The following is a 27,693-nucleotide window of genomic DNA, read 5'->3' on the forward strand; positions in this document are numbered from 1 at the left end:
GCTTTTAACGGAAAAGTTTTCCATTAAAAGCATGTTCGGAAAAGAGCGTCTAGATTGGCATGGACACTTTTCCGCAAAAGCACTTTTCCGCAAAAGCGTCCGTGGCCAATCTAGACGCGCTTTTGTGCAAAAAAAGCCCCAATTGCCATTTTCACGATCAGGGCTTTTTTGCGCAAAACAAATCTCAGCTGTCCACACTGACACCAGGGTCCTCTAGAAGATTATTTCGAATTTACTAAATTTAACTTCTGGACTCACGATTTTACAAATTCGAACTTGTGTATCCTCAAGATGGGGAAGAATCAAATGTAGTCCAAGGTAGGCTCTGTTAATGTGGACGCGCTACCTCAGACTTAGAGCCTAAGGAAGCACTCTGGGGAGCTGCAGAAGGCCTCCTGGAGGCCAATTAATTTGAAATAGTGGCACTGGAATGTCCACACTAACGTTATTGCAGACTTACAAGTTCAGAATTAGTGTTATTCCTCATGAAACACAGGAGTACAGAGTTTGAATTCCACAACCCCTTATTCCAGAATAACGGGCTAAGTAATGTGGATGCCACTTACAAATTTGAACTTGGGGGCGTATTTCAGACTAAGGTATTTCCTAGTGTAGACCAGGCCTTAGAGAGCTGGTCCAAAATAGCCCAGGTCTGTAGATGACCTTCAAAGCCTGGTGCAAGGCACATGTGTTTATATGGGCTGCTGTGGCAGTGAGCCATTGAGAGAAATCAGATGTGAAGGAGAGAGGTTTGAGGATCTGCAAATATTATGTGTCCCCCCTGTAAATCTGGCAGGTGTGCCTAGAGTTTGGTTTTGTAAATAAATACATAATAATAATAATAAAATATCCTAAAGGCCAGTGGAGTTTTGCCATTTACTTCAATAGGAACAGGACTAAAATAAGGACCTTAAATAATTATATGGACTGATTAATCATGGTATATTGCTTTGAAGATGGAACATTCTATCCTTAAAGTCCCTGGGAAAGAGATCACAACCAAGTCATATTCGTTACTGAAGAAAAAGTCTTATGTTCTACACCTGCGGTGTCCAACATGCTAGCTATTAGCCACATGTGACTATTTGGTTGGTTGAGTGTGGCTATTTGTCTGGCTGAGTGCCTTCGGCATGTCAGCATTGCAGTAATAATGTAGGACTCTGCATTTCTATAGCACTGTCAGTCTAAGGCCGTGGTCACCAACCAGTAGATCACGATCTACCGGTAGATCTCAGGGGCTCTAAGAGTAGCTCTTGAGCCCTCTCTGAACTGTGCACCTGCGCAGTACATTTACATTAGATTTCCTCATGTAATGTAGACGGGGCTTCAAGGAAGGGGCGGGGCAGTAGATCATCGCCTGTTCTGAGACTTAAAAAGTGATCTTGGGTGTAAAAAGGTTGGAGAACACTGGTCTAAGGATCTCAAAGCCTTTTACAATAATAATGAATTAATCCCTGGGGGCCTGAGGTACACTGTTATCCCCATTGTACACATTAGAAAATAGAGGAACACAGAAGTTAATAGACATGGTCAGTTATGGAACACAAACCAGACCCCAGAGGCGCTGCATTACACAGTTAGGAGGCTTGCCCAAGGTCAGACAGGAAGTCAGTGGCAGAGACAGAACCTCAGTCTAACTCCCAGCCCATGCAGGGGATTCAGGGACTGTGTGATAGGAGCTGTGCTGGGACCATCCAGATGACCCTTCCCACGGGGGGGGGGAGGAGGAGGTAACAGCCTGTTTGGGACCAGTGGCCTCTGGCTCCTTCTCCTCCCAATGTGCCTGGCCTCCCGCCTCTATGGTTCTTCCTAGCAGGGATCGGTTTGCAGACACTGGCCCCCTCGCGCTCCAGGCTAGGGGCGCGCCTAGCTGTGCGCGCGGGAGGATAAACCATAGAGACGGAATGCACGGGCCGGGAAGGGGCGCTTCCTCTCTATGCTGTGGGCGGTGTTCTGACTGGGCGTGGTTAGGCTAATTACACGATCGCCTTAGACTTGGTGCTTGAGTACGCGGGGGGCGGGAGCTGTGCGCCGGGGGCCGGGCTATGCTAATAAAAGGGGACGTTCTGCCATGTGATTGGTTACGACTGAAGCGGGGCGGAGCCTCGGCCTGGAGGGTGGGAGTGTGGAGGAGGCAGAGCGTGTCCGGCGGGCGGGGGTGTTCCCTGCGCGCTCTCAGCATGGGGCTGAGCTGCGGCTGCGTCTGCTGGAAGTGGGGGTCCCCTCTCCGCCGCTGGCGGCCTGACGGCGGCCTCGCGGGTAAGGAGGCCGCCCGCCGGCGCGGACCAATAGGGGGCGGGGATCTGGGGGGGACCGGACCAATGTGGGGGCTGGGAGCCGGGCTGTGCGGGGACCGTACCAATGGGGGGGTGGGGATCTGGGGGGGACCGGGCCAATGGGGGGGCTGGGGACCGTGCCAATGGGGGGCGGGGATCTGGGGGGGACCGGGCCAATGGGGGGGCTGGGGACCGTACCAGTGGGGGGCGGGGCTCTGGGGGGGACCGGACCAATGTGGGGGCTGGGAGCCGGGCTGTGCGGGGACCGGGCCAATGGGGGGCGGGGATCTGGGGGGGACCGGGCTAATGGGGGGGGCTGGGAGCAGGCCTGTGGGGGGACCGGGCCAATGGGGGGCGGGGATCTGGGGGGAACTGGGCCAATGTGGGGGCTGGGAGCAGGCCTGTGGGGGGACCGGGCCAATGGGGGGCGGGGATCTGGGGGGGACCGGGCCAATGGGGGGCGGGGATCTGGGGGGAACTGGGCCAATGTGGGGGCTGGGAGCAGGCCTGTGGGGGGACCGGGCCAATGGGGGGCGGGGATCTGGGGGGGACCGGGCCAATGGGGGGCGGGGATCTGGGGGGGACCGGGCCAATGTGGGGGCTGGGAGCAGGCCTGTGGGGGGACCGGGCCAATGCGGGGCGGGGATCTGGGGGGAACCGGGCCAATGGGGGGGCTGGGAGCAGGGCTGTGCGGGGATCGGGCCAATGGGGGGCGGGGATCTGGGGGGGACCGGGCCAATGGGGGGCGGGGATCTGGGGGGGACCGGGCCAATGGGGGGTGGGGATCTGGGGGGGACCAGGCCAATAGGGGCGGGGATCTGGGGGGGACCGGGCCAATGTGGGGGCTGGGAGCCGGGCTGTGGGGGGACCGGGCCAATGTGGGGGCGGGGATCTGGGGGGGACCGGGCCAATGTGGGGGCTGGGAGCCGGGCTGTGGGGGGACCGGGCCAATGTGGGGGCGGGGATCTGGGGGGGACCGGACCAATGGGGAGGGCCGGAAGCCGGCTGTGGGGGGGATCGGACCAGGGGAAGGGCGGTGGGGAAGGAGAGCTCGCTCATAGGGTGAGTGGAGTTGGCTAGAGGGAGCTTGACTGGGGGGTACCAGAGAGCTGGGCTACGGAAAGATGGGTCAGCGCATGGGAGCCAGGCTATAGAGCTGTGTCCCTCAGCCTGTCCTCTACTGTGCTCCTTTCATGTCTGCTATGCCTTGGGTACCCCTAATTACACCCCACTTAAAAACTGCTAGTTTGTAAACTCAAACAAAGTGTCACAGCACACTTCTACTGATACATGGCTCCCTTGCTTATTGCTACCATTACAGCTATAAAATAAATCAATTGGAATATAACTGTACTTACATTTCGGTGTGTTATCTATAGTGCAATATAAACAATTCAGTGCTGTATGAAGTGTTAGTTTGTACTGACTTATCTGGTGCTTTTTATGTAGCCTGCTATGAAACTAGGCAAATCTATAGATGAGTTGGTGTACCCCAGTTGAGAACCACTGCAATAGATGGTCGGGAGAGGGCAGGGAAATGGGAACTTGGCCTCAGTGGTGCTGGAGAGCCTTAGGGCAGGGGTTCTCAAAATTTGTGATACCATGACCCCCTAAAATGCTAATGTGTATGACCCCGCCCCACCCTCACTGCTCTGGGTCACTTCCTCCCCCCTTCTGACCAGACTCCTTGCCCTCCTGGGGTTCCTTTAAGGTGTTTGTGGTCCTCCGCTCCTCCCCCCCTTTCTCCTCTGTGCCTCTTTTCTCCTCTGCGTCCCTTTAGTTCCTTCTCTCTCTCCTCGCCTCCATCCTCCACTCCTTTCCTGTGTCTCCTCCTCTGACCCCCATGTGCCCTTATTTACCTCCGGGTCCTCTGCCCCAACCCAATCCCCCAGCCCGCTGCCTGAGGGACCCTGCCCTCTCCCAGCTGGGGAAGCATTCGGTTGCCCGGCAACCATGCCCCAGCCAGCCCCTCTTGCATCCACTCCTGCGCTGGCCTCACTCTCTTGCCGCCTTGCCTCCTGCTGCAGCTGAGCCGTGGTCCTGGAGTCCCGCGGCCCCAGCCATGCTGCGTGGCTTGCCGGTGGCTGCCTTAAACTGCCCTGCTGCTCATCGCAGCCCAGGAGAGAGGGGTCGCAAATGGAAAAACTGAATCCCCTCTAAGTTGCTCACGACTGGTTGCGACCCACAGTTTGAGAAACGTTGCCTTAGGGAATGAAAAATGAAGTGGTAGGAGGTGTGCTGTGGAGGCAGTGGTTGGGGTGTAGAGGAATGGGAGCTGTGTCACTGAGGAAATGCAGGGAGCAATATGATAATGAGATGGGAATGAGGTGAAGGAGCCAGCTGATTCTTCAATGTCCACATGCTTAAGAACAGTAACTGGCCATGAAGCCTGTGCTCACAAAAAGAGCTTGGCTGTTTGCAAAGATCCAGAGTCTTCACTCACAGAAGTGATAGCCCAAAGGAAGGATTATGCTACCTTGGAATAGGCCTACCCTGAAATGGCCAAAACACCGTTCCTGTCCCACAGATGTTGTGCCCTGGAATCTGCATTGCAAGGGCTTCTTCTGGAAGCTGCTTTCTGAAAGAGTGAATAAAACAGAGACCCCTAGGAATCTTTGGGCCTGATGTTTTTGGAAGATGAACACCTGTGTGGATGCTTTATTCTGAAGCACCATGTGTCTCAAGTTGAGTTGAGACAATCTCTCATGGAAGCGTGATGCTAGGTGATGTAGAAGTGATTGGTGAGACAGCTGATGACATTAAATTGGTTTGGCTGATTTAAAAATAAAGCAACTAAAACCACTGCAGGTGAGAGAGATTTGGATGCAACAAGGGAAAAGACCAATGAGAGAGCAGAGCAAGTTCATCTGGCTACATATATAGCAATGCAAGTTGGTAAAACTACTTTAAACTTTTAATCTGCTGTTAGGCTCTGAACTTGCAAGATTTTTTTTCCAGAAAAAGAGTTGGAAGTAAGCGGCAAGAATGCCATGAAAATATCTGTCCTGTATTTAGTGTCAGTCTGAGATGCTTGGTGGCCTCTGGAAGGGAGGAGAAATATTAAAAAAGATGAAATTTTTATCAAATGGTGCAGCCTATGGAGTTAGCCTTAAAATAGAGGCATTTGAGTGAATATGACTCACTTTCAAACTGATCAACTTTTCCTTTTATTCTTGTCATGTAACTTGAGTGCCTAGGTTCATTTTCTTCAAGTAACACTGTTCAATACAATACAGTGTTGTAAATAAACCACTGATTTCCTGATGTTAGTAACTTCTAGGGTGACTAGAAGTAAAAGTACCCTGCAGCAATGCCTGTTTGGAAGACTCCACCATATCAAAATGCAGGACAATGTAGCACTTTAAAGACTAACAAGATGGTTTATTAGATGATGAGCTTTCATGGGCCAGACCCACTTCCTCAGATCCACTTGCTTCAGCTACCCCAGACTAACACGGCTACATTTCTATCACTATTCCACCATGTCAGTTAGCATTTCAAGAGCTAGAGCCCCTCTCTTTGTTAAATACATGTACATTTGGATGTAGGATTGTGTGCCTGGGAGTGTTGTTTGTTAGTGTCTTCAGAGACCTGTTGGGTTGCTGGTTTAAGCACAAATCAGTAGCGACTTTATTGTTGCCTGCTGACAGGCCTCAGAAGAATGAGCTGGTTTAGTCCAGTATGTGATGAACAAATTTCCATGTCTAAAAAATTGCCTTCATGGTTAATGCTATTTTGGGGGCTTGGTTGGCAGCCTCAGTAGAGGCCTAAAGTCTGAATGAACCATGGAAACTCAACTATTTTCTGTCCTCCGAGGTCAGGGTAAGTCAACTTTTTGGAGTGGGAAGGGGAGGACTCTTGCATTGCTATTGCCTGTACCATAGCTGTTCTGGGAAGAGAGAATTTCAGTCTCCGAGGATGTCCAGCTGCCACCGTTCACCAAGTGTAGAGTCACTAAAAATTATCCCCCACCCCATGCGCACATATCCTCTCCCTTTCAGAGGAGGGAGGAAAATCTGTTCCTGACTTGTACTTCTATCATGCCTTTCCTTTGGAGTCAAAGTGCTTTAATTAACATATTAATTAATGAAGCCCCAATTTCCTTGTGAGGTAGGTAGGAATTTCTGTACCTGATTTACAGGTGTAATGGTGGCATCAAGAGGTGACTTCCCAAGGCCAGCTACCTTCGGAGTCTGGAATGGAATCATGACTCCTACTCCTCAGTGCCTTCCCCAGACACGCTCCATTTCTAAGAGTCCAATTGACTCTACAGGGACAGTGGAAGTGGAGCTGGGTAGCTGCTTCTAAAATACACATATCAAGGACACTTCAGAAAAATATCAGGGTTTGACAGGGAGGGGTTGTTCCTGGCATTTGACCCCCATGCATTTTTCTTTGAATGCCTTTGTACTTAGAGGAATAAAACTTCTCAGCTGACTGGCAAGGTCGTGCTGGGCTATGGCTGAAATTGCTCTTTTGTCTCTGGCCCTTCCGATTAATGTGATCCGATTAAACAGCAAAGTTTATTGATGGCCTGTTCTCTGAATAGCCTGCACTGTGGGGAACATGAAACGCTAGATTACCATTGCAGCAAGGTCTCTGGTTGGGCTTGTGTCTCAGGAGAAAAGTTTCAAGTGGGAGGGGGGCAAGAGAGTAGCACAGAAAGGGACTTAAAAAGTAATCCACAAGGGAGGTTGTCTTATGCCGTGTTTCAGCAAAGATTCCCTTCCAAAGGGGAAGTCTGTTACCTGGCAGAATCCCTGGGTATTTCAGAATCCTTGATATTTTCCTGTTGGTGGCTTGGCTATCCTTTCCTTTCCATGGTATGTACACATGTTCCTGAGGGTAACATCCATCCCTCTGTTTCAAAGTCCTGTGCTTCTCAAATACAGAAGAACTAGCTCTTAGAAGCCATTAGCATCCCTCCCAATTTCGAGGGCCAGCCAGCATGCGTGGGAAATCCTAGCAGGAGAAAAGGTGTCAAGGGTAGTATTTTCTCTGCTCACTGACTGCTTTTGTGCTCTTTGCTCAGGCTTCAGCAAACTGCTTTCTACGGCTGCCCTTGCTCCTCAGATATGTATCGTGGGGAGTGGACCTGCTGGGTTTTACACTGCCCAGCACCTCCTGAAGGTAATTGGTTTTCCTTCAACACGAGGGGAGATTTTTCAGCCTCTTGCTTGCTGACATATGGGCTGTAGCCATCCTGCAACAATTCTGGGGGGATTCTTCTGGTGCCTGTATTGTGCTGGGCTGCCATAGTGGTTCTGTGCTGTCCCCGTCAAGCCAGGATGAAAAGCGTGTGCAGCGATGGAGTTGTATTGCCTATTGCTGTGGCTGAGCTGGCTTGCACGGTGAAGTGCAGGCACCACTGGGGAGGCTTCAGTAATCTAGAGCAGCCTCTGATCTGCTGAAGTTCTGCATGGAGCCAACTTGGTTCCCATAGCAGTCTGGGATCAGAAGCGTGCAAAGGTGGTTTAACATTTGCATCTATTCTAGTGGACTGCCCATCTGTTAGGTGCAGCACAACCTCTAACTCAGCTTCTTATGGACAAATCATCACTATAAATTAGGACAAAATTATGTTTCTGTATAATGCCACACCATAAGTATCTGTCTCCGCACCATTTAAAATATTCCACAGAATGCTGGTAACGTTCATCTATACATAAAGGAAACGAGTGAGAGTGCTTTAGATCCTTCACCATTTTGACTAAGCCAAACACATGGAATTTGTTCTTTTAACAGTGAATGTCAGAACCTTGTCGATCAGTTTTTTAGTCTGGCAATGAGACTAGATTGCAGAACCTGCTGAGGATGCTGCTAATGAATAAATCTCATCCACAGGTGATTTATCAAGTGAGGTTACCTGCTTTTTGCTGTCTCTGAAGTACTCTTGAGCATGCTTTGGTATAATACTCTGCATTTTAGCCATTAGTGAACTACAAGGACAAATTTCAGGGCTATTTAATCTCCACAGGTAGCACAACAGAGACACTGTCTCAAAATAACTGCTGGCAAAGTACTTAAAGCAAAAAGTCTGTCTCTAAAATACATACAAGTTGCAAACCTAAAATGTCTTTAATCAGCAGCAAGATTTCAGAATCTTGGCTGGCATCATTAACTGATCTTTCACCCTATATATGTCTGCACCAATTGCTTAAATGTCCTGTGCCATACTCTCCATGATGGGCTGGTCATACATGGATTTCTGCTGGCAGTGTTTTGCAGTATCTCGTATTCCTTTCACTGACCTAATGGGCATGTTCTAACATAAAACAGTTACTGCACAAAAATCAAACAGTCCATAGTCTCTAGCTCAATATGGTGCTCCTATTGGTACAAGTTAATGAATCCTCAGGTCAGAAGAGAGATCCTTGTGTAAAGTTTCTTTAAATAGTTCCTTTCCTCTTACTATTGGGGCAGGCTGGCAGAATCCACTGCATTACACTCTAGGGATGTAAGCGAGTAGTTGAGTAGTCGACTACTTGCATTTCCTTCTCCCCCATTGCCTCTGTATCAGAGACAGTAAGGGTGTGGGGGGGAGCTGGCACTCAATGTGGGTGAGGGGAGAACAGGGGAGGCTGCCACGAAGCTGCCTCAGCCTGCAGCCGGCCCAGGTTCACTGTGAGCACAGGCTGCTCCGCACTGGCTGCTGGAGACGGGGGCCTCTGCCAACAGGGGCTGCAGTAGGGGTTGCTCCCGGACCCGGCATGAGCTGGGACTGGTCTGGGACCTACCCCCGCTGCAGCTCTGCAGTTTAAATGTAGTAGGAATCACGCTGTCTGTGCGCCTGGCTATTGCTACGCTTAAACTGCAGAGCTGCAGCGGGGGGTAGCTTCTGGACTCATCACGAGCTGGGACAGAGCGCCTTCTCTTATGGGCTACACGATCAGTTGATACAAATTGTGTTGACTACACGATTAGCCAATTACCTGCCTCTTAACATTCTTATTCCACCCTGATAATATGGTTTAGCTGAACGCAGGAGAGTTTTGCTATGGAAGTGCATACAAGCCTAAAATGCACAATATTGTACATTTCTAGTGCATCTGGTCCCCACATACTAATTTTTTAAAACGTTAATTGAGGATGGGAGTAGTCTGGCCAGCCTCTTTTCTTTTATTCCAAGCCAGCATTCTGCATACATCAGTTTACTTTTATTTTGGTGACTGACCAGAACATGTGAGTACTGTTAGGACAGCTAGTCTTTATAAGATCAGACAATTGTTGTCACCATTGTATGCGCCTCCTTACTATCTGAATGCAACATCTTACAACCAAAATTAAATTCAGACAGCTTTGCTGATGTAAATATTCTTGCCCCAGCTGGACTTACCAGATGTTCTGCAACCTGTGCATTCAGAGGTAAAAGCCAGACCCTTGATAAAGACTGTAGGGACACAGAGGATAGGCTATATCTTGCCTTCCGTTCCTGCATGATGACCCCAGTGTTCAGGAAGTTTATATGGGTCCCTGTGAACTACAGACTCCCCGCACGCCTACTCTCAGTTTTTGCTGTGCCTGCAGATTCAAGAAGTTCAGTGACTCTTGATGCACAGCCTGTTTCTGCAGCAGGTTGATGCTGGTGCCTGTTAGCCATTTAGCTTGTGTGTTTCTGTTCTGTCTTGGTAGATTATATCATAATTGTGAACTTGCTTTTCTCCTCTAGCACCACCAGCTAGCCCAGGTGGATATTTATGAGAAGCTGCCGGTTCCCTTTGGCCTTGTTCGTTTTGGAGTGGCACCAGATCATCCGGAAGTCAAAGTGAGTATTGGCTTTTCCATTGCCTCCTGGGAGGGATGGTGGAAATGGAGAGTCCGTTTCAGGAGCTTTGTCAGAGGGGTGAAATGGGTGTTCTCAGCTCAGTCGCATAAGCGGACAATGAGTTGTACATCCTCTCAGGTCTCTCCTCTTAGTATAAAAATTCTTAGGTGCAGTTCTTGTTGGTAGGGGCCTGTTCTCTGTGGCCAGACCAGGTCTGGTCAGGCATTTGAGGCACTGAAGTGGTGTTTGACGAACAGAAAAAGGTACTGGAAGGCAGAGGCATTGGAGACTGACATGGGGGAGGAAAGCTTGAAAATGAGGGAGGTGCATATCAAAATTGCTGCACAGTCTGGTTTCAAGAGGAGCTTTTATTTTAAAACTTGGGAGAGGAAGGCAAGGACACTTGCTTCAGAAAGTCAGCGCTGAAATTATTCAGTCATATTGCTGTCTCAGGATTTCTCCTTTAAGGAAAGGTGTTCTTGCTAGTACACTGCAGCAGTATGGTCTGTGATAAACCAGGGAGTGACCGGACCTGTCATGAAGGGTCAACTTATTAAAACCAGTGAGGTTCTTACTGAAAAATGAAAGAGTGCTTCTAAATGAGGCCCCCAAAATCCAGCCAGACTCTGGCCTTCTGTGCTGTGCCGGCTGGAACTTTGAGTTGCTCCTTTTCCTGCTTGTTATGACTGTTCCAGGGACAAAAATTCAACCTAGCAAAACTTCCAGCCAGGTGTTCTCTTCAGTGGGGCAAACTCCCACCAGCCGTAAATGGATCTTGTTCCTGCTTCTTGCCCTTTGCAATACCCACTAAAAATGATCTATGCTTCCTTTCGACAGAACTGACTGGTGTGGTGCCAAGCCATGGATAGCTGTGTTTATTTTAAAATGAAATATTCAAGCTTTTCTCAAATAAGAGCAACACATCTCGGAGCAGCCAGCGTGAATTAGGGAAGGAGACGCTGACCTATAACTTCAAGGCTGTGTGGGGGCATTGAGGGCGTATTCAACAAGGGACCATGCCTCTGTCCCATCTCTGGCTGTGCTTTGCTGTTATATTTAAACCCTTTCAAATTTCTTTTGACCCAACAGAATGTAATCAACACATTTACTCAGACGGCGCGTTCCGATCGCTGCTCCTTTTATGGGAACGTCACTATTGGGAAGGACGTGATGGTGGAGGAGCTGGAGCAGGCTTATCATGCAGTGGTTCTGGTGAGTTACTGGTTCCTGTGTCTGTGGGGGAAGGGACTGGGAAAGATCCAACATGGTTTTGGGGGTATCTGCTGGATCTGTTTAGCCCGTTCTGTGACGTTTGGTTTTTAATGGGGAGGGAATCTGTCTCTCTCTTAGGTACTCCGTCACTATAATGTCTGAGCACCTCGCCAACCATTTTTAACTATTTCTCTACAGCACCCCTATATGGCAGGGCAGGGTTGATGGGAAACCAAGGCATAAAGCGGCTAAGTGACTTGCCCAAGGTCACTTGAAAGATTGTGGCAGACCAGGGAATTGAATCCACATCTTCCCAGTCACAGATTGGTGTTCTAATCATTGAACCCGCCCTGTCTGCTGAGGATGAAGTGACCCCTGTTGGGTACGAGTGCTAGGGGATGAATTTTGCAGCTACAGAAGATGGTGTTTAGATCTCTGAGTAATCTGTGCTCTGAGCCGGTGAATATTTGCTGTTGCCATTCAGCCTGATGTGCGCATCCCATAGCATGTTGCTGACCTGGGGACCGTTCACCTCAGTGCTGGTTGCAGAGAAATGGCTGTTCCTTGTTTTCCATTACAGATTGGACTGGGACCCCTTCTGACTGGAATCATCATTCCAAGTCTGGTGCCTGACTCAGTTGTCAGGCTGTGGGTTGGCAGAAGGCTACAGCCTTTGACACTCAGCCAGGGGAGAACGTGTCTATGGCAAAGTCTCCCTGCCGAGCCGCTTGAGGAAATAGCTGTTGGTCTAAAAAGGGACGGGCTGTATGGTTGTTTGGGGACTGAGAGGAGATGCACAGTTACCATTTCTCCAGTTTTATGTTGCCCCTGCCCTAAAAATGCAGCTTGAAGCCCAGCTCTCCCTCCTCATGTCCTTGTGTCTGACATAGCTCAGCAGGGCCCGGACTAGTGTGGTGAGCAGGGATTCCTGCCGGCCAAGAAAGGAGAAGAGCCAGTAACTCCACAACTCACTGGGCAGCGATGAGTGACCCGGCTAGTGAGTGGGCCACATGAGCGGGCCCACTTCATCCCAATGCAGGATGGTCTCCTGGGATAGGGCAGTTTTGCTAACAGCACTGGAATCTGCAGCACCTAGAATCTGCAAGCTTTGCGGATTGAACCGTAGCAGCACTTGGACTGCAGAGAGTGCACAGATTTGTGTGCAATCAGCAGGCACCTCCCTTCACATGTCCTTGCTTTACAGGTTTGCCACTTGGGTAATCTTGGTTGGGGGGGAAAAAATGATGCAGACAGAAACCAGCAAAATCTGGTTACCCTGTGCATGGACAGTGGTAAACAATGTCTAGTGGGCCACACACAGAACCCCTGATGGGCAGCATGTAGCTCGTGGGCTGCAGGATGCCCACTGATACTTTAGGATCTTTGCTGTGCTGATCTACTACCCCGGCCAGTGCGCAGATAGTATGGTGACTGGCAGCAGTACAGTGTCCAAGAAATGCCACTGCAGAGCATTGGCTCCTCTGTGATGTGTGTAGTTGAAGACTTGCCTTGGGTCTGATATGTATACCCCCATGTAGCGACGTGTATATGACTATGGGAGTGTTGATTCTGTCTCTGCAGAGCTATGGTGCTGAAGACAACCGGATTCTGGGCATTCCAGGGGAGAACCTCTCGGGGGTTTATTCAGCCAGAGCGTTTGTGGGCTGGTACAACGGACTGCCCGAGAACAGAGATGTAAGGGTTTGTTTTTTCCTCTCTAAGACTTTGTACTCTTCATGCATCTGCATGCAGTCAGCCAGCTCCGGATTAGTGCCTGCCTGAGAGGCTTGCAATTGAAAAAGATTAGCAGATGCAAAATTAAATCCTTCTTAGATGTTAAAAATGTGAACAATTTTCACGTCAATAAGAGAGGATTAGCGAACTCTGTAGGTTGGCAGCGCTTCTTGGAGAGGACGTAAGGAAGCCCAAAAGGGACACTTTTAGGGCTGGAAAGATTACGCTGGTTTAGTAGATGTTCATAGAGCTTCCCTACAGGAGATATGGGAATCCGGGAGACCTAGAGGAGTGGGGGCCCAGGAGCTACTGAAAGATTTGCCAGTTGGGAAAATAACTGAATGTATTGCTAACTAGTCTTTCTGACAAAGCCGCACTAGGCAACTGCATGAGGAGGAGTGACTGTTCGGCCTACCTGGGTCCCATTATCTGGATTGGAATGGCCACTAGATAGATACAGGAGGCTGAAGAAACTTCTGCCTTTGTATGTAAAAAATGTACAATAATAGTAATCAGGTAACTGACCAAAAATCGGTCGGTTACATGGTTAAATGTTTTACCTGAGGCTGTAGGGAGGGAAGAGTGCTAGAGGGGTGCCCCTGTGCTTAGGGTCCTAAGTGCCAGTCCCTCACTGCAGGCTTTGTCGTCGGCAGTATCCTGGCTGCAGACTCTGCTGCAGGTAGCTTCCAGGCATGCCTGAGGTCCCAGCTGCCAACCCCTCTCTGGGGACCCTAGTGGACTTTAACCATTAACCTGATGCTTATTAGTTTCTATCATCATTTAGCGGGTTGAACTCTTACATCCACAGAGAGAACTAGTCTTCAGTGGGGTAAAGATAACAGGGTCCACCAGCTGTTGAATGTGTTATTCAGTGGGTGTCTCTCTCCGTACAGCTAAAGCCCGACCTAAGCAGCGAGACAGCTGTGGTCCTGGGGCAGGGGAACGTGGCTCTGGATGTTGCCCGAATTCTGCTGTCTCCACTTGATACACTCAGGGTGAGTTGAGGCCGGTGCTGTAAAATATAGAACCCAAAGTGCAGTTTGTGTGTGAAGGGCTGGAAATTGACTTCAAATTCATTAGGGTTTGCTGGAAAGGGAAACTCAGACAAAAGAGCTAAATGAAACACCCCCCCCCCCCGAGCCTACTGCCAGCTCTCTGGAGGATTCGGCTTTTGGGTTTTGTTTTCAAACAGCGCCTTTCTCCCTCACAGCCTGCTTCCCCCCTGCTCTTCCCGTATTTCTGTTGGCAATGCTCAGGCATTGCCAGGGGCGTGATTGGAGGAGGTGCGGATTCAGCATTACTCTTCTGCTGATGGGTGGAAAAAGCATATTTGGTGCTTTAAGAAAAGTCAAGGGCAGCACCATCCTCCAGTCTGTTCTGCCGTGTGTTAGAGCTTTCTCCAGTGTGAAATGTTCTAGGGAATACAGAAATGTTCTAGGGAATGGGGCTGGGATTCTCCCAGAGCCAGGGCGTCTCCCCTGTAAAACTCAGGGCCCATCCTGGCATTTCATTTTATCCCACACAACATCAAACTCCCTGAGTTCTTTAAAGACATTGACTAAAGCTGGGCCCTTTCTCCTTGCAAGGGCCCAAGCAGGAGCCGCTGCTTGCTGGAGCTGCTGGCAGGGCAGAAGTTTAGCATGAGTTTCTCTTTTGGAAAGGGTGCACCTCTTTCCCAAGCAGCTCTGCTTCCAAGGCTCTTAGCAGTAGCAACACCTTATGTACCTGCTCCTCAGCCTGTTAGATCTCTTCTCTGCTATGCTGGTTTGATAGCTGGGGCCTTGTTAGCAGCAGCTGCTGTCTACAGCTGCTGCCCCAGATGTTAGCACCAAGGGCCTCCCAGAGCTTACTGTTGCTCGGGAACTGAAGAGAGGCTGATTGAAACTTAACTACTACCTCCAACATTAATGGCTAAATTTAAGAGCTTGGGCTTTAGCCAGGTTTTAGAGGCCTTAAATAGTAAAACTGATTGGGAATTGAGAGCTGTGCTTCTAGCCATGTGGTCTTGGGGACCACAGGCCTTACTCAGCCAGAGCACAAAAGGGAATGGCATATGTCTGAAATGCAGTGTTCCCACAGCCAACTCTGTGCCTTAGATTTGCACCCTTTTTGTGCTGAATGTAGGTTCTTCCCTGCTTTTCTCTCTCTGAAGCTAATCCAGCTACAAGCAAGTGAGCCTGGAAATGTGTTTGCACCTCGGGCATTGTTAATAAAGCTGTCAGCCAGTTCTGATTGCAGAATCTTTATCTGAAGGGGGTAGGAAGAGGCAGGACGGGGCCCTGCTGGGCTTTTCACATTGTCTAGCTTGCGATGCTGGCAGTTAGGAAAATCACCTTTTGATTTCTGAACTGAGCAAATCCGATTTGGATCCCTCTGAGGTACCGTCCAGCTGGAATCTCTTAATTAATCTCATCCCCTGAGTGAAACTGCCCTTCTCGTTTCCTTTCTGGTGTGTACTGGAGTCTCCTTATGTTTTGTTCTACTCCCCACCCCACGGCACGTTTTCAGTGGTGCCAGCATAGATCCCATCCCAGCCTGTAGGGAAGTTTCCTCAGCAACGAAGCTTCCTCTATTGTAGGGAACGGCAGAGGAGCCAACAGCCTTGTTGTGTCCCTGAGTATGGTGGGGGGGGGAGGAAGGCCTGCTCTATGCTCCCAAAAGAATCACAGCATGCCCTCCCCCCAGCCCTCCACGCCTCCCGGAGTGTAGCGCTCTGATTTAAAGGTCTCTGAGCTATGGGACCTTTTGACTGACTGGGCCCTGGAGCAGTCGTCTCCTTTGCGCCCCCCCCCCCCCCCTCACTTCCCACTGGCAGGCCTGCGGAACAGTAAAGGGACAAGTCATCAAATGCCCCCGTGTGCACCCCTACAGCAGAGGTGGTTAGAAAGGTGAGGTTGCTGTACTGGCCCCAGGATTTAAATGACTGGTTTGGGGCTGGGTTTCTTTTTAAGCACCATCTTCAAAGGCCTTTAAAGAAGGGAGACTTCCCTTTGAGACTGCTCCCTAAGATGTCACTGCTAAGGCTTGTAGCGCGATTTTCACTCAGTGCTTTAAGGCATTCGCTGTGAACACCACTTGTGCAAAAGGAAGGGGTGGTGCGCGTGTGTGCGCGTGCGCGCAGGTGCCCCATTGTCTTCACCTTCCTCTGTCTCCCTCCATCTTGGTTCATTGTCGCATCTTTGTCTTGCAGAAGACAGACATCACTGAAGGCTCCTTGGCAGCCATTGCCTGCAGCAGGGTCAAGCGCGTGTGGCTTGTTGGGAGGAGGGGGCCCCTCCAGGTAGCTTTCACCATAAAGGTAAAACTGGTTGGCTTGATCTTAAGGATGTTGTATCGTGACAAGTTTTCCTGCGACTGTAACCCTGTGCCCCTCTTGCTATGGGTCTAGTTAGCGCGACGTGAGCTGTTGAAGCCGTTAATTGTGGCTCTAAGGGTCTGCCAGAAGGCATGGAAATGCAGGTGTCTCGGCTACTGTGCCCACCTGCTGAATGCCGCCTCCTGCCTGTAGGCATTGCCAGCTTGTGTGGTGAGGGTGGCTTCTCTTTTGGCTCTGCATTGTTCTTACAGCTTCTCTGTCTCCTCCGTACACGGGACAGCAAGGTATCACCTCTTCCTGTCTGACATTCCCAGGAGTTGCGGGAGATGATAAACCTGCCTGGAACCAGACCTCTCCTGGACTCTGCCGACTTCACAGGCCTGGGCGATGCTATTAAAGGTGAGGGAAGTGCTCAGTTGGAAATTGAGATTCCTGTGGCGGGGCGAATTCCCAAGGGTCCTGTCTGAGGGAGCTCTGAGCGGCGAAGGACGAGGTGATGGGGCCTTACCTTGCTTTTCAGTCTGGTGGCTAAACTAAAACAAAGCCAGTGGGCAAATGACTCTGCCCTCATTGCCCTTGTCTCTTGGAATCTAGTCTCTAATTCCTGCCTTCTCAGGGTTGTAATGAGACAGCTCGTTCCTTCTTCCCCTTGGCCTTCATTTGCTTGCTTGGCCGTAAGGCTCCAGAAGAAGCCCTTGCAATTCACTGATTGACTAACACATGAGTTCCACCTGGCTAAGCCACTGCTGACAGAGCAGGTAGCCCTGGTGGCAAGCCTGTAAGGATGGCTAGCAGCAGGAGAGCTGCAGCCCCTCTGGTGCCTGGAAGAAATGGACATGCTGCCAGTAAGGGCTGGATGTCCCAGCCTAGCTTGCCTTCTCTGGCTTGTAACAGCATTACGTGGCTGGGTGGGGGGCTGGGATTGGGGAGAGCTCATCCAGGGCAGGATCAGTGACTTCAGTGAAGGCGAGTCCAGGTCTGAAAGCCGATGTTCCCAGCTCAATTGGAAAGAGTTTGGTTCTAAGGTGCCCTTGGACTTTCTACTCACATTGAGTTCAGAGACTGGAACAGCTTTGTCAAAAGCCACAAAATCCCATTTGTGCAGCTGTGCCAGGCACAGCTATCTGCCGTATGCATGCTTAGAGGCTTGCAAGGCTTGACTTCCTGTAACTCCTTAGCATTAACTGGATGCTGGTCCTTACTCTCCTTGTGTGGTCCCCCTCTGGAGACTGCCAGACCTTTGTTCAGGGCTCCCTGTGCTCTTGCAGTGCTCTTGTAATTCTAGATGTTCCCAGACCCAGGAAGCGTCTGACCGAGCTGATGGTCAAGTCGGCTCTGGAGACACCTGGTGAGAGAGAGGCTGGTCGCTGGGCATCCGCAACCAAAGAGTGGGGCTTGAAGTTCCGACGCAGCCCGCTGGAGGTCCTGCCTGCTGCTGACGGGAAGCAAGCAAGAGGCGTACGACTGGCCGTCACCAGACTGGAAGTATGGACTCAGAGTTCTCTTTGTAGCGGATTTGCCTTCCCCATGCTAGGCTCTCTGTGTTGCTGAGAGATGAGTAAAAGTCTGTTGCATCCACTTGGATCTGGAGATCTCTGGGGAGCCCTTCTGCGTTAATCTAAAGACAGCTTGATACTCCTGGTCTAATTAGAAGCAGCAGAACTGCCTGCTGTCTGAGCAGCTGGACTGGCAGATTCTTGGGAAGCCAGCACTGGGTCTCCCCCAGGAGCTGTTTCTGATACAAAGGCAGCACTTTCTTTCCCTTGGCATTGATCGCTGCCACTGGCGAATGCTCCAACCAGCCTCCTAAATATCCAATAACGGGATTGCCAGTGAATCCGGGCGGTAGAATGGAGATGTTGCTGCTTCTCTTGGGGTGATAAGACTTGACTGCATTTGCGGTGCAGGCTCTTTAACTATTTGCTTTCTTCCCATCACTCCCTGTGTCATGTAGGGTTCGGGCGAGTCTGCCAGAGCTGTCCCCACTGGAGAAATGGAGGAGCTTGAATGTGGATTGGTCCTCAGCAGCATTGGCTACCGGAGCCTCCCGCTTGACCCTTCCGTACCATTTGACCCCAAACTGGGGATCATCCCCAACAGCCTGGGCAGGGTCCAGGGGGTACCAGGTCAGTGTGAATGCTCAGGGTGCCATGTTTGGGTATCACCCCTTGTGTGTGGGGGACAGGCTTTTAGGAAGGTTGAAGAGGAAGTGGCCTGGAGGTTTGTGTGGAAAGGAGTGAATGGGAGAGTCTGGGCTTGTGTAAAATCGGGATCAGGAAACCAGTGTTCCATCCCTATCCAGTTCCTAGGCATTCTTTGTGACCCCTCTTGGGCAAGCCATTTATCTGTGCCTCGGTTTCCCCATCCATACAAGTGCTGTAATACTGCCTGTTTTAAAGGCGCAGTGAGGCATCATTCACCAACGTCTGGAGAATGTTTTAACATCCTTTGGCAGAAGTTGCTATCGAGGTATCAGGTAGCGTAGCAGCTGGACCATTTTGTGTCCTTGTTATTAAAAAAGTTAGTTTTAAAGATTTGTCCCACATTTTGGAACATTAAGAGCTCAGGCACACAAATCAGACGACACAAACTAGCAGGTAATTATTAGTTTATTAAGGAGAAATGGAAGCCTGCGTTCATGAGGCACTGTAAACTCCTGTAGCAGCTCTGCACTGGAAAGGACAGTGCAATTAAGACAATGCGCACTCTGCTGTGGGGAGCGTAGATACTACCCTATTACGCATCACAGATCAGATGCTCCAGTGGGCCTGGTAGTGATCCATGTGATGTATCCTAGTGAAAACTCTTGTTAAATGTGGTTAACTGCATCTGAGACAGCCTGGGCATGAAACGTCAGTGGGTCAGGACATGTAGATCTGTAGTTAATGCCCCCACAGGGACTCAAGCATTTGCTGGACCCTGTCCATACACGTGCACTGGGGATTGCGTAAGAGCATGTCAGTATTTGTCTAACATGCTGTCCTAGGTCTGTACTGCAGCGGCTGGGTGAAGAGAGGCCCCACCGGCGTGATTATCACCACCATGAACGATAGCTTTGACACAGCCCAGTCCGTGCTAGAAGATCTCCAGTCGGGGGTGCTCAACCTTTCAGACACCAAGGAAGGCTTCAAGTCCTTGAGAAGCGTTCTCCACAGTCGAGGTTGGTGAATGTGCATCCATGAGTCCTTGTGTGAGAGCACCTGTAGCAATGAACAGAGGTGTGGTGTCAACCAACCTCCTTCTAGCAAACTCATGCAGAAGTTCTAGGCTGAGACGTTGGGTTAATGAATGGTCTCCTGAAATCTGGAGCCTGGGTTCTAATTTGACAAGGAAAAGGGTTTGATTTTTGTCTGTCTGTAGCAGACATTCCTCTTGCCCTCATTTCCTGGTGGGTGGTGGGAGAGGAGGAGAAAACGAATGTCACACATGCTGTTCTGTCAGTCTCTGTACAGACAAGGGCAGGCTCATGGTGCTGAGAGTGAGGATTGAATTGCACAGGCAAGGCTGAGTGGGCAAAACTTGCACAGTGCACTCTCTGCTGTTCCTGGTGTGTTCACTTGTGTGGACGCTACCCGAGCTAAATTCCACCCATCTTTCTAACATTTGATTTTGGAAAGCCTAGGTTACACTTTGGCTGTGTCTAGACTACATGGCTCCATCGACGGAGCCATGTAGATGAGGGTTGTAGGCAAAGGGAAATGAAGCGGCGATTTAAATAATCGCTGCTTCATTTAAATTTACATGGCTGCTGCGCTGAGCCGACAAACAGCTGATCAGCTGTTTGTTGGCTCAGCGCTCTAATCTGGACGCTCCCCTGCCGACATCAAAGCCCTTTGTCGGCAGCCCCGTTATTCCTTGTGGGATGAGATTTACCAGGGCTGCCGACAAAGGGCTTTGATGTCGGCAGGGGAGCGTCCAGACTAGCGCGCTGAGCCGACAAACAGCTGATCAGCTGTTTGTCGGCTCAGCGCGGCAGCCATGTAAATTTGAATGAAGCGGCAATTATTTAAATCGCCGCTTCATTTCCCTTTGCCCAATAAACAAATCTACATGGCTCCGTCGACGGAGCCATGTAGTGTCGACATACCCTTTGTGTGCTGATTGGACACGGGAAGCCGTTCTTGCTTGTCTCTGACTTTCACTTTTTGCCAGGAACACTGTATTTTTAAATTAAAAAAAGGGTGAAAATTATACAGTGCCTTTGGATTAGGGATGTAAAACCCTATTTAGTTAGTTAACTGGTTAAATGTAAAGTTTAACTGGCTAATCGATTAAAGGGGGGTTAGCTGGGCTAGAGCAGCTCCCCCACCGTGGACAGGGGCTGATCTGGTCTGCTGCTCCAGCCACCACCGATTAACCAGAACCAGTAAGTCCCACCTGTTGAGGGTGAGGCTTACCAGTTAACCATTCACATCCCTACTTTGGATTAGTTTGCCACAAACTCACCAAAGCAGCAATAAGGTGGAGGGCTGAATAGAGAGAGACCGAGTGCTATTTTGGGCACCTCTGCTCTGCCTAGTCTCTTAATGTTATCATGTGGAACCTTGTATACAAAGCTTTTGAGTGGTTACTGTGAACGTATTAGTGACAGGCGGCTGTCCAGGGTCTGAGATGGTTACCCGCTGCTCTGTTCAAGGACAGCATGAGCTCCTCACCAGCAGGAATTCTGAGCCCTCTCAGAAGGAGTCACAAGCCAAGGCACCCCGCCCCTACCCAGAGAAACCCTGAGCCCCAGCCCTCAACCAGGAGACCCTCTAGTGCAGTGGTTCCCAAACTTTTTGGCATCACGCCCCCCTTTTTCATTTTTGAAAAACCCTCATGCACCCGCCCCCTAAAGCAGCAAAACTTGTTGAGCAAAAAAAGAATGGAACAGGGCAGCAAAACTTGATTGGGGGGGGAGGCTGGGTCACCTCGCACCCCCCTGGAATTTCTTCAAATCCCCCACTTTGGGAACCCATGCTCTAGTGGGTCGCTGTGTCATCCCCCCACCTGCCTGGAGGTGCCCTTTGACCCTCCTTCCTTGCTCTGCCTCCCTCCCCCCCCCCCCCCCCAGCAGTCCTGTGCGCCCGTCCCTCAGCTTTTCTCCCAGATGTCCCTGCCTACCCATGCTTGCACCCCTCTGCTCTTTTGCCTTCTCAGCCCGGTTCTTCTGCATGGCCCACCCCCCCCCCCCCATCCTCACTCCCTGTAGTCCCAGGCCTGGCTCTACCCCTAGAGCTCAGCTTCCTTCTTCTCAGCCAGCTCTTCCCTACCCATTCGCTCTGCCTCATTCCCACTGCCCTGCCGCACTGTGGACCTGCATGGGGGTTTTAAGTGACAGAGATCTCCTGCTTTCCACCCCGTGCTGCCTGCTCTGCTGATTTTAGTGCAAGGCTTAAAGGGGCAGGGAGCTCTGGGCCCACTTTCTGCCCTGCTGTTCTGCAAAACTGAGCTCCGGGTTTCACCACAGCTGCTGCCTTGCTGCTACAGCACCGCTATTTAAAAGGACCAAGTCAGGGCTGCTGCTTAACTCCACCAGGCCTCTGTGCCATTTCCCCCTTTGCTCCCCTTGTTGTTGGGCCTGCCCACCAGAGCTGCACTCCCACAATGCCTCAGTCCTAACCTGGAAGAACCACCTCCAAGAATGTAAGAGACGATATTTCCATGGGTGGCTAAACCCTTGGTACTGCTGCTGAGGTAGCCGCGAGGGTGCCGGTCATGCTGGTAGATTCTGTAGTGTGAACACAAGGGCTCTGTCGTCTGTGATCAAGCTCATTTAACAGATGATACTCAATAGCTCTTGCTTTCTACTAATCTGATCCATATTTAAGTCCCTGATTTAGAGAGACATTTCTACCCGGTTCACCCCTGGAGGCGGCCTGTTCTCAGAGCCTTCCCTGTGATGAATCTCTCCTTGAACTCTGCACTTATAGGCTCTCAGGAATTAGCACAGTCAGCAAACACCAAGTGGTGCAAGTAATTCCCTAGTGGACAGTTATGGAACAGCCTCTCTGGATGGAAATTTTCTTCCTAACACTCTGATTTAGTGGTTAACTTATGCCCTGAAGCATGAGGGCTACTAGCCTTTAATTTTTGTATCTTGCCTTAATCTAACTGCAAACCATACTCTTAGCCCCTCTTGCCAGTGGTTTGCACAGGCTGTGGGGAGCAGAGTATGTAGCAAGATAAGCATCCAACCGCACTTTTTGTTATGGAAAAAACCACCTTTCTGGTGGGGGACTGCAATTCTCCCAAATGAAATGCAATTATTAAGGTGCCTTCAAGACTGCACGGCAGGGGCTAGGCAAGGGCCATTTAAAAACTGCAGTGTCATGTCAGTTGCATAAATGGTGTGGCTGCTGCTTTTGAATGGCTTTCATAGAAAATCCTTCCAGGCACGTTTGGGGACACATTAAAACACCCAGGAGGGTCATTTGTAGCTGCTGTATTTAAAGGCTTTCAGTTAAACTGAGCTTCCCTCCAACAATTCAAAACTTTAACTGAACCAAAGCCGTTTCCCTGAAGCAAGTGCTGCACTGAATGTTGTGGCTCTCAAGTGTGTCTGATCAGGCAAAGTTGACTGGCTATCTGCAATCTGCCCTCCTGCAGAGTTCTGGAGGCGCCTGCGTTTGCAGGGTTCTGGGTTTTCTGTGTGCTTACATGTTTCGTTCTTGTTCATTTGTGAAAGATGGGCCTGCACTTTCTCTTGCTGTCACACCAGGGGTCCATCCGGTCACCTTCTCCGACTGGGAGAAGATAGATGCTGCTGAAGTGGCAAGAGGCAAGTTGGCTGGCAAACCTCGGGAGAAGATAGTGGATCTTCAGGAGATGCTGCAGTTGATCGGTCACTGACAAGGCCTGTGCACAGCTCCCTGGGTGTGAGGAAAGTGACATATCCATGGTGTATCCTTTGCATTTCCTCAGCAAGTCCCACTTGCTGCTGGGAGTGTCTGCCATGGAGAAAGGGCACAGTCAGACCTGATTGCTGTGCTTGGATGCATGGAAGAAGGTGGGTGGCCTAGGCCTAGGGACCTTTCGGGTACTGAGCTGGAACGGACTCTGGAGCCTCAAAGCAGATACGAGTTTACACAAGGCCATGTATTACTGACTCCAGCCACCTTCCCTTCCTGAACCAGTCTTATAGGTGGTCGCTGCAGAACCTGGAAACTTGCTATAGACTGGGTCACTTGGGCATAAACGTTTGGTTGGACCAGATGCCGTGTAGGGGGAGAGGCCCTGGCTTGCTGATCTCCTTTGACCATTAGAGAAGTTTTACTGCACCTGTAAAGCCAGTGAGAGAAAATGGGCAACCGTCCCCTTTCCATTTACACCAACAGCCTGAAGCCAAATGGCTTGATTCCTTTGTAACCTGTCACAGTCTGAGCAAGTTATTTTCTCTTTTAAATCCCTTTTAAATAAACCCTTTCAAGAAGAGGAAGATGAAGGGGGAGCTACAGTTTAAAACTCCAACCTTTTAATCTGTGTCTGCGTTCATCTAGGAGCTGGCGGGCCGGCCTAGGGTTGCAGCTAGCCGTGAAGCTGATAAATGCAGGGCAGTGGTTCTCACCCACTGAGCGAGTGTTGCTTTCTGTCTGTTGCCAACTTTACTAGGCAGCCTGGGTCAATAAGCCTTGGAGAGTCCCGATCAGCACTTCATGGAGGGACCCTACACCGGACTGGACTGATTCTGTTTTATTTTAGCCTGTGGAGCAGGGGGAATTGATAAATATATAATTGACTTGTCCCTGAATCATCCGTGTACTGGTACTTAGAAGCTACAGCCAGTCCTGATTGGGACTAGTGGCAGCCTCTTGGCTGTCTACTTTATTTGGTAGACTGTGTATTTTGAAGATTGTTAAACACTCTTTGATCACATCTATCATGTTTTAAATGACTCCAGATTTTGCTGATAAACTGTGAGCCCCTAGAGACTAATGTCCTCTCTTTTAGTGACAGAAGAAGTAGAGCTATAAGGGCTACCTGTCTGGCTGTGACTGCATCTGTGTCGCATGTAAACTGTTCAGATCCCTTTTCTATGTGAACACATGTTTTAATGACCACATCTGCAGAGTTCCCCCTCCCCCATCAGGTAAATGTCTACCATCCACCAGGTCTCTGGTGTTTGGGGAGTTAAATCTCTGTCCTTATGCAACCCTTGGTCCCTTTGCTGACATTGTCAGTTTGGGTGCTGTTTTGTTGCGTCGTGGACACCTGTCTGCTGGGAGGTTCCAGATTGTATTTCCATGCTCAGCATTTAGTCCGGTTGTAGACGAGACAGATCTGGGCCTCATCTCTTTTAAAATCTCATTTGCAAACTCATTAAGAAACTCAGGAAATGCGATGACTGCTGGAAACATCTATGCAAATGAGCAATAAAGCTTGCTGAACAGCTGTTTGTGCGACGTGACTCGTGTTATGTCGTAAGGATGATGCATTTGTAATGTTAAACTCTGAGCTGGAGATTACGTGGACTCTGGATTTGGAAAAGTGATTAAGCTTTTTTTGGTAATGCTGTCGACTACAAGGGAATGGAACTGTTCTGCCCTGCTTTGGGCCTGGGCATGCAGAAACCTAAGAGTAGAGGAAACTATTACAATGCATTCTGAGTGATGTATTTGCCCGCATCGTGATGTGATGGGCTGGACCTTGCTTGCTTGTAGTGGGTGGTGGTAAATGCTTTTTTGCTTCTCCCATCAACAGAATTCACCTTGAATGTTAATCCTAAAGCGCTTTGCCGGCTGTGTACGTGGCATGAGGAATACACACTTACATGTTGGATGGGTTGCAATAGTCAGTTCTGTACCAACAGGTCTCCAGGCCAGGTTTTAGGAAGGGACAAATATTGGAGGGAGATTTTAGGCAGGCAGAATGCTATTACTTAGATGGCCCTGGTGGGAAGTGCCATAGGACTATTCAGGGCACACAAGAGGTCAAGATCTAGATTTTAATAGTTCAGGCAGATGAAGGACTTTTATTGAAGATTATGTCAATTCCTCTCCTGTTCGCAGTGCCTTTGAACTGCCTGTTCCTAAGCTGGCTGCACATCATCTGTCCCTGACCAAGTTAATTCATTGCAAGGCGGAGAGCTGGCTCTTTCCCCTTATCCTCACGCTGCTCTTTCATCTCTAGTGACCACAAGCTTCAGAGGGGTGGCAGAGTTAGTCTGTAACTGGAAAAACTTAAAAAAGCAACGAATAGTCTAGTAGCATCTTAAAGACCTACAAAACATGTAGAGCTTTCATGGGCAAGACCCACTTCCTCAGATGACTAGTGACCAGGGCAATGAAACATGCCTGGTAAACTTTATTTCCCACTTGCGCTCTGTCCATTAGGTGGTGCTGTGGAGCCAACACTAACACCTAAGAAGTGCAGCAGTGTCACTTTCTGGGGCTGAGTGACAGCCTGCGTTTGGAGTGGTGCTGCCTGGCCTGAAAGAGCAAGCGGCGTATTTAGCCGCCTTTTATTTCTACTTGATTTCTGCAGAGGTTCCATTCTCCTGCAGAAATGGCCAGTCTGAGAGATGATTCACAGATTTTTCCTGTGTGTGAGGTGGCAGCATCCTTCCGTCTGAAATGATGTCCGGTCCGCTGCTTTCCGCCCCCACGTTTTTCAAGCCCTGAGCTGCACAGAGATGAGTGCTGCACTTCAAAGGGTTGTGGAATTCCTATCTCTGAAGTCGAACAGCTGGGACCAACACCTGTCAGGCAGTGTTTATTGTGAGCTTGTGTGGCCACTCGAGAGAGATTCTAAAGCCATCCAGCTGATTCACTGAGTGCCCACGGCTTAGTTTGTCTCTCTCCGGGTGGTGCACATTCGCACATGCCTTGGTGCACGTAATTTATTTCTCACATGGATGGAAGAGATTAGAAGGAATGTTGCTGTCAGGAATGGTGTAGGTTCACTTGATTCTGTGGTATTATAGGGGCTGGACTTGATGACCTCTCCAGGTTCCTTTCAACCCTCCCATTCTGTTCATGTTTCAGCTGCCTCACTGCAGTGCTATTCCCAACTATGCATGATATGAGCACTAAGAAATCCTGCTGCTATGTTTGAAATGTTTGCCCAGCAGGTGGCAATGGTGAACATCACTAGACCAGTGGTCACCAACCTTTTTACACCCAAGATCACTTTTTAAATGACAGAACAAGCCAAGATCCACTGCCCCATCCTTCCCCCAAGACCCCACCCCTTCCTTGAAGCCCTGTCCCGCCCTCTCTATACTCCTTTCCATCACTTGCTGTCCCCAACTCTTACACTGCTGCTCCCCCCCCCCCCCAGTTCTTCTGTAGGATGAGGTTTTTCCAACATTTGACCTGTCTAGCCTGGACCAAATGTCAGAAAAATCCCTTCTTTTGGAAGCCCCCTTATTCCTTGTGGAAAGAGCCATATAGGGTGACCAAAAGATCATGTTTGCTCTTCCACTAAAAAGTGGAAGAACAAATGCATCCCTGGATGCAGAAGACTTTTTCTGGGTTATCTCTGGAATCCTGAAAAACTGCAGTCTAGCTGTACCCTCACTAGGTTGAGACAGGATGTGTAGGCTCTGGGGTGGGAATGAGGGATCTGGGTGTGGGAAGGGTTGAGGTGTGCAAGCTGTAGGAGGAAATCTGGATGCAGGAGGAGGTGGAGAAGGGGACACTGGCTCGGGAAGGAGGCTCCAGGCCAGGCAGTGTTGGGGTACTAAGCAAGCCACAGACTTCTGGATATGAGGGTGCAGAAATTTGGGTTGGGGTTTGTGCGGGGCTCAGGGCAGGGTGTTCCATTATATGATAGGCTCAGTTCTAGGGTCTAGGTGTGTGTGTGCTGGAGTGTTATGATGCTGCAGCCAGATGGGGGCTTGGCCCCAACTGGGGGTTTGTGGGCCAGGCTTCATTTTTTAAATAAAATACTATGTCAAACACACAATTTCTGCATTGTCTTCATTTATGAGAAGGGCAGGGAACCTGTTTTGAGTCAGTCACTGACCCACAGAAAAATCAGTTGGGGCCACACAAGTGAGATGCCAGGGGGAAAAAAAACCCTCCAAAAACCCCTCAAGCCTCACTAATGTGGCCCCAACTGTGCTGTTGGGAGCAGGGGACATGGTACTGGGGAAGGATGCTAGTGGGTGCTGGGGCAGGGGGCAGGGTGCCAGTGCAGGCAGAGTGTCCCCTGCACCTGCCTCCTCCCAGGACCTCCTCTGCCTCCTGCCCGCTCGCGGAAAAGGGAAGTCCTGTCATGCGCCCCCCTCCCCCAGGGCTGGCGCATGCCCCCCACAGAGCAGGGAAGCCCTTGTCACGTGTCCCCTCCAGGCCTGACTCCCCCTCCCACGGAGCAGGGAAGCCAGCGCACATGCCCCCCGCCCCCCGGGACCAGCGCACCCCCCCGCAGAATAAGAAGTCCTGTCGCGTGCCTCCTCTGAGGCCTGCGTG

At 50.2% G+C, this 27,693-nt stretch overlaps 1 protein-coding gene across 1 annotated transcript; it reads left to right on the forward strand.

Annotated features, from left to right (window-relative positions):
• The first annotated feature begins 2,104 nt into the window (after positions 1 to 2,104).
• Positions 2,105 to 24,674, forward strand: FDXR (ferredoxin reductase). The gene is made up of 12 exons (XM_075903706.1): positions 2,105 to 2,259; positions 7,309 to 7,406; positions 9,946 to 10,041; positions 11,131 to 11,253; positions 12,835 to 12,948; positions 13,881 to 13,982; positions 16,178 to 16,285; positions 16,618 to 16,702; positions 17,589 to 17,788; positions 18,258 to 18,429; positions 19,290 to 19,463; positions 23,004 to 24,674. Exons 1-12 carry the CDS (start codon positions 2,181 to 2,183, stop codon positions 23,132 to 23,134), a joined length of 1,482 nt encoding a protein of 493 aa, XP_075759821.1. The 5' UTR covers positions 2,105 to 2,180; the 3' UTR covers positions 23,135 to 24,674.
• Positions 24,675 to 27,693: the final 3,019 nt, after the last annotated feature.

The sequence above is a fragment of the Pelodiscus sinensis genome, chromosome 20 (assembly GCF_049634645.1).
Source record: "Pelodiscus sinensis isolate JC-2024 chromosome 20, ASM4963464v1, whole genome shotgun sequence".
Lineage (NCBI taxonomy): Eukaryota > Metazoa > Chordata > Testudines > Trionychidae > Pelodiscus > Pelodiscus sinensis.

Excerpts from the sequence above, each read along its gene's own strand:
- FDXR (XM_075903706.1), top strand. The coding sequence starts at position 2,181 with ATGGGGCTGAGCTGCGGCTGCGTCTGCTGGAAGTGGGGGTCCCCTCTC. Across the intron at positions 7,407-9,945 it reads CTGCCCAGCACCTCCTGAAG|CACCACCAGCTAGCCCAGGT; the intron begins GTAATTGGTTTT and ends TTTCTCCTCTAG. Across the intron at positions 12,949-13,880 it reads GACTGCCCGAGAACAGAGAT|CTAAAGCCCGACCTAAGCAG; the intron begins GTAAGGGTTTGT and ends CTCTCCGTACAG.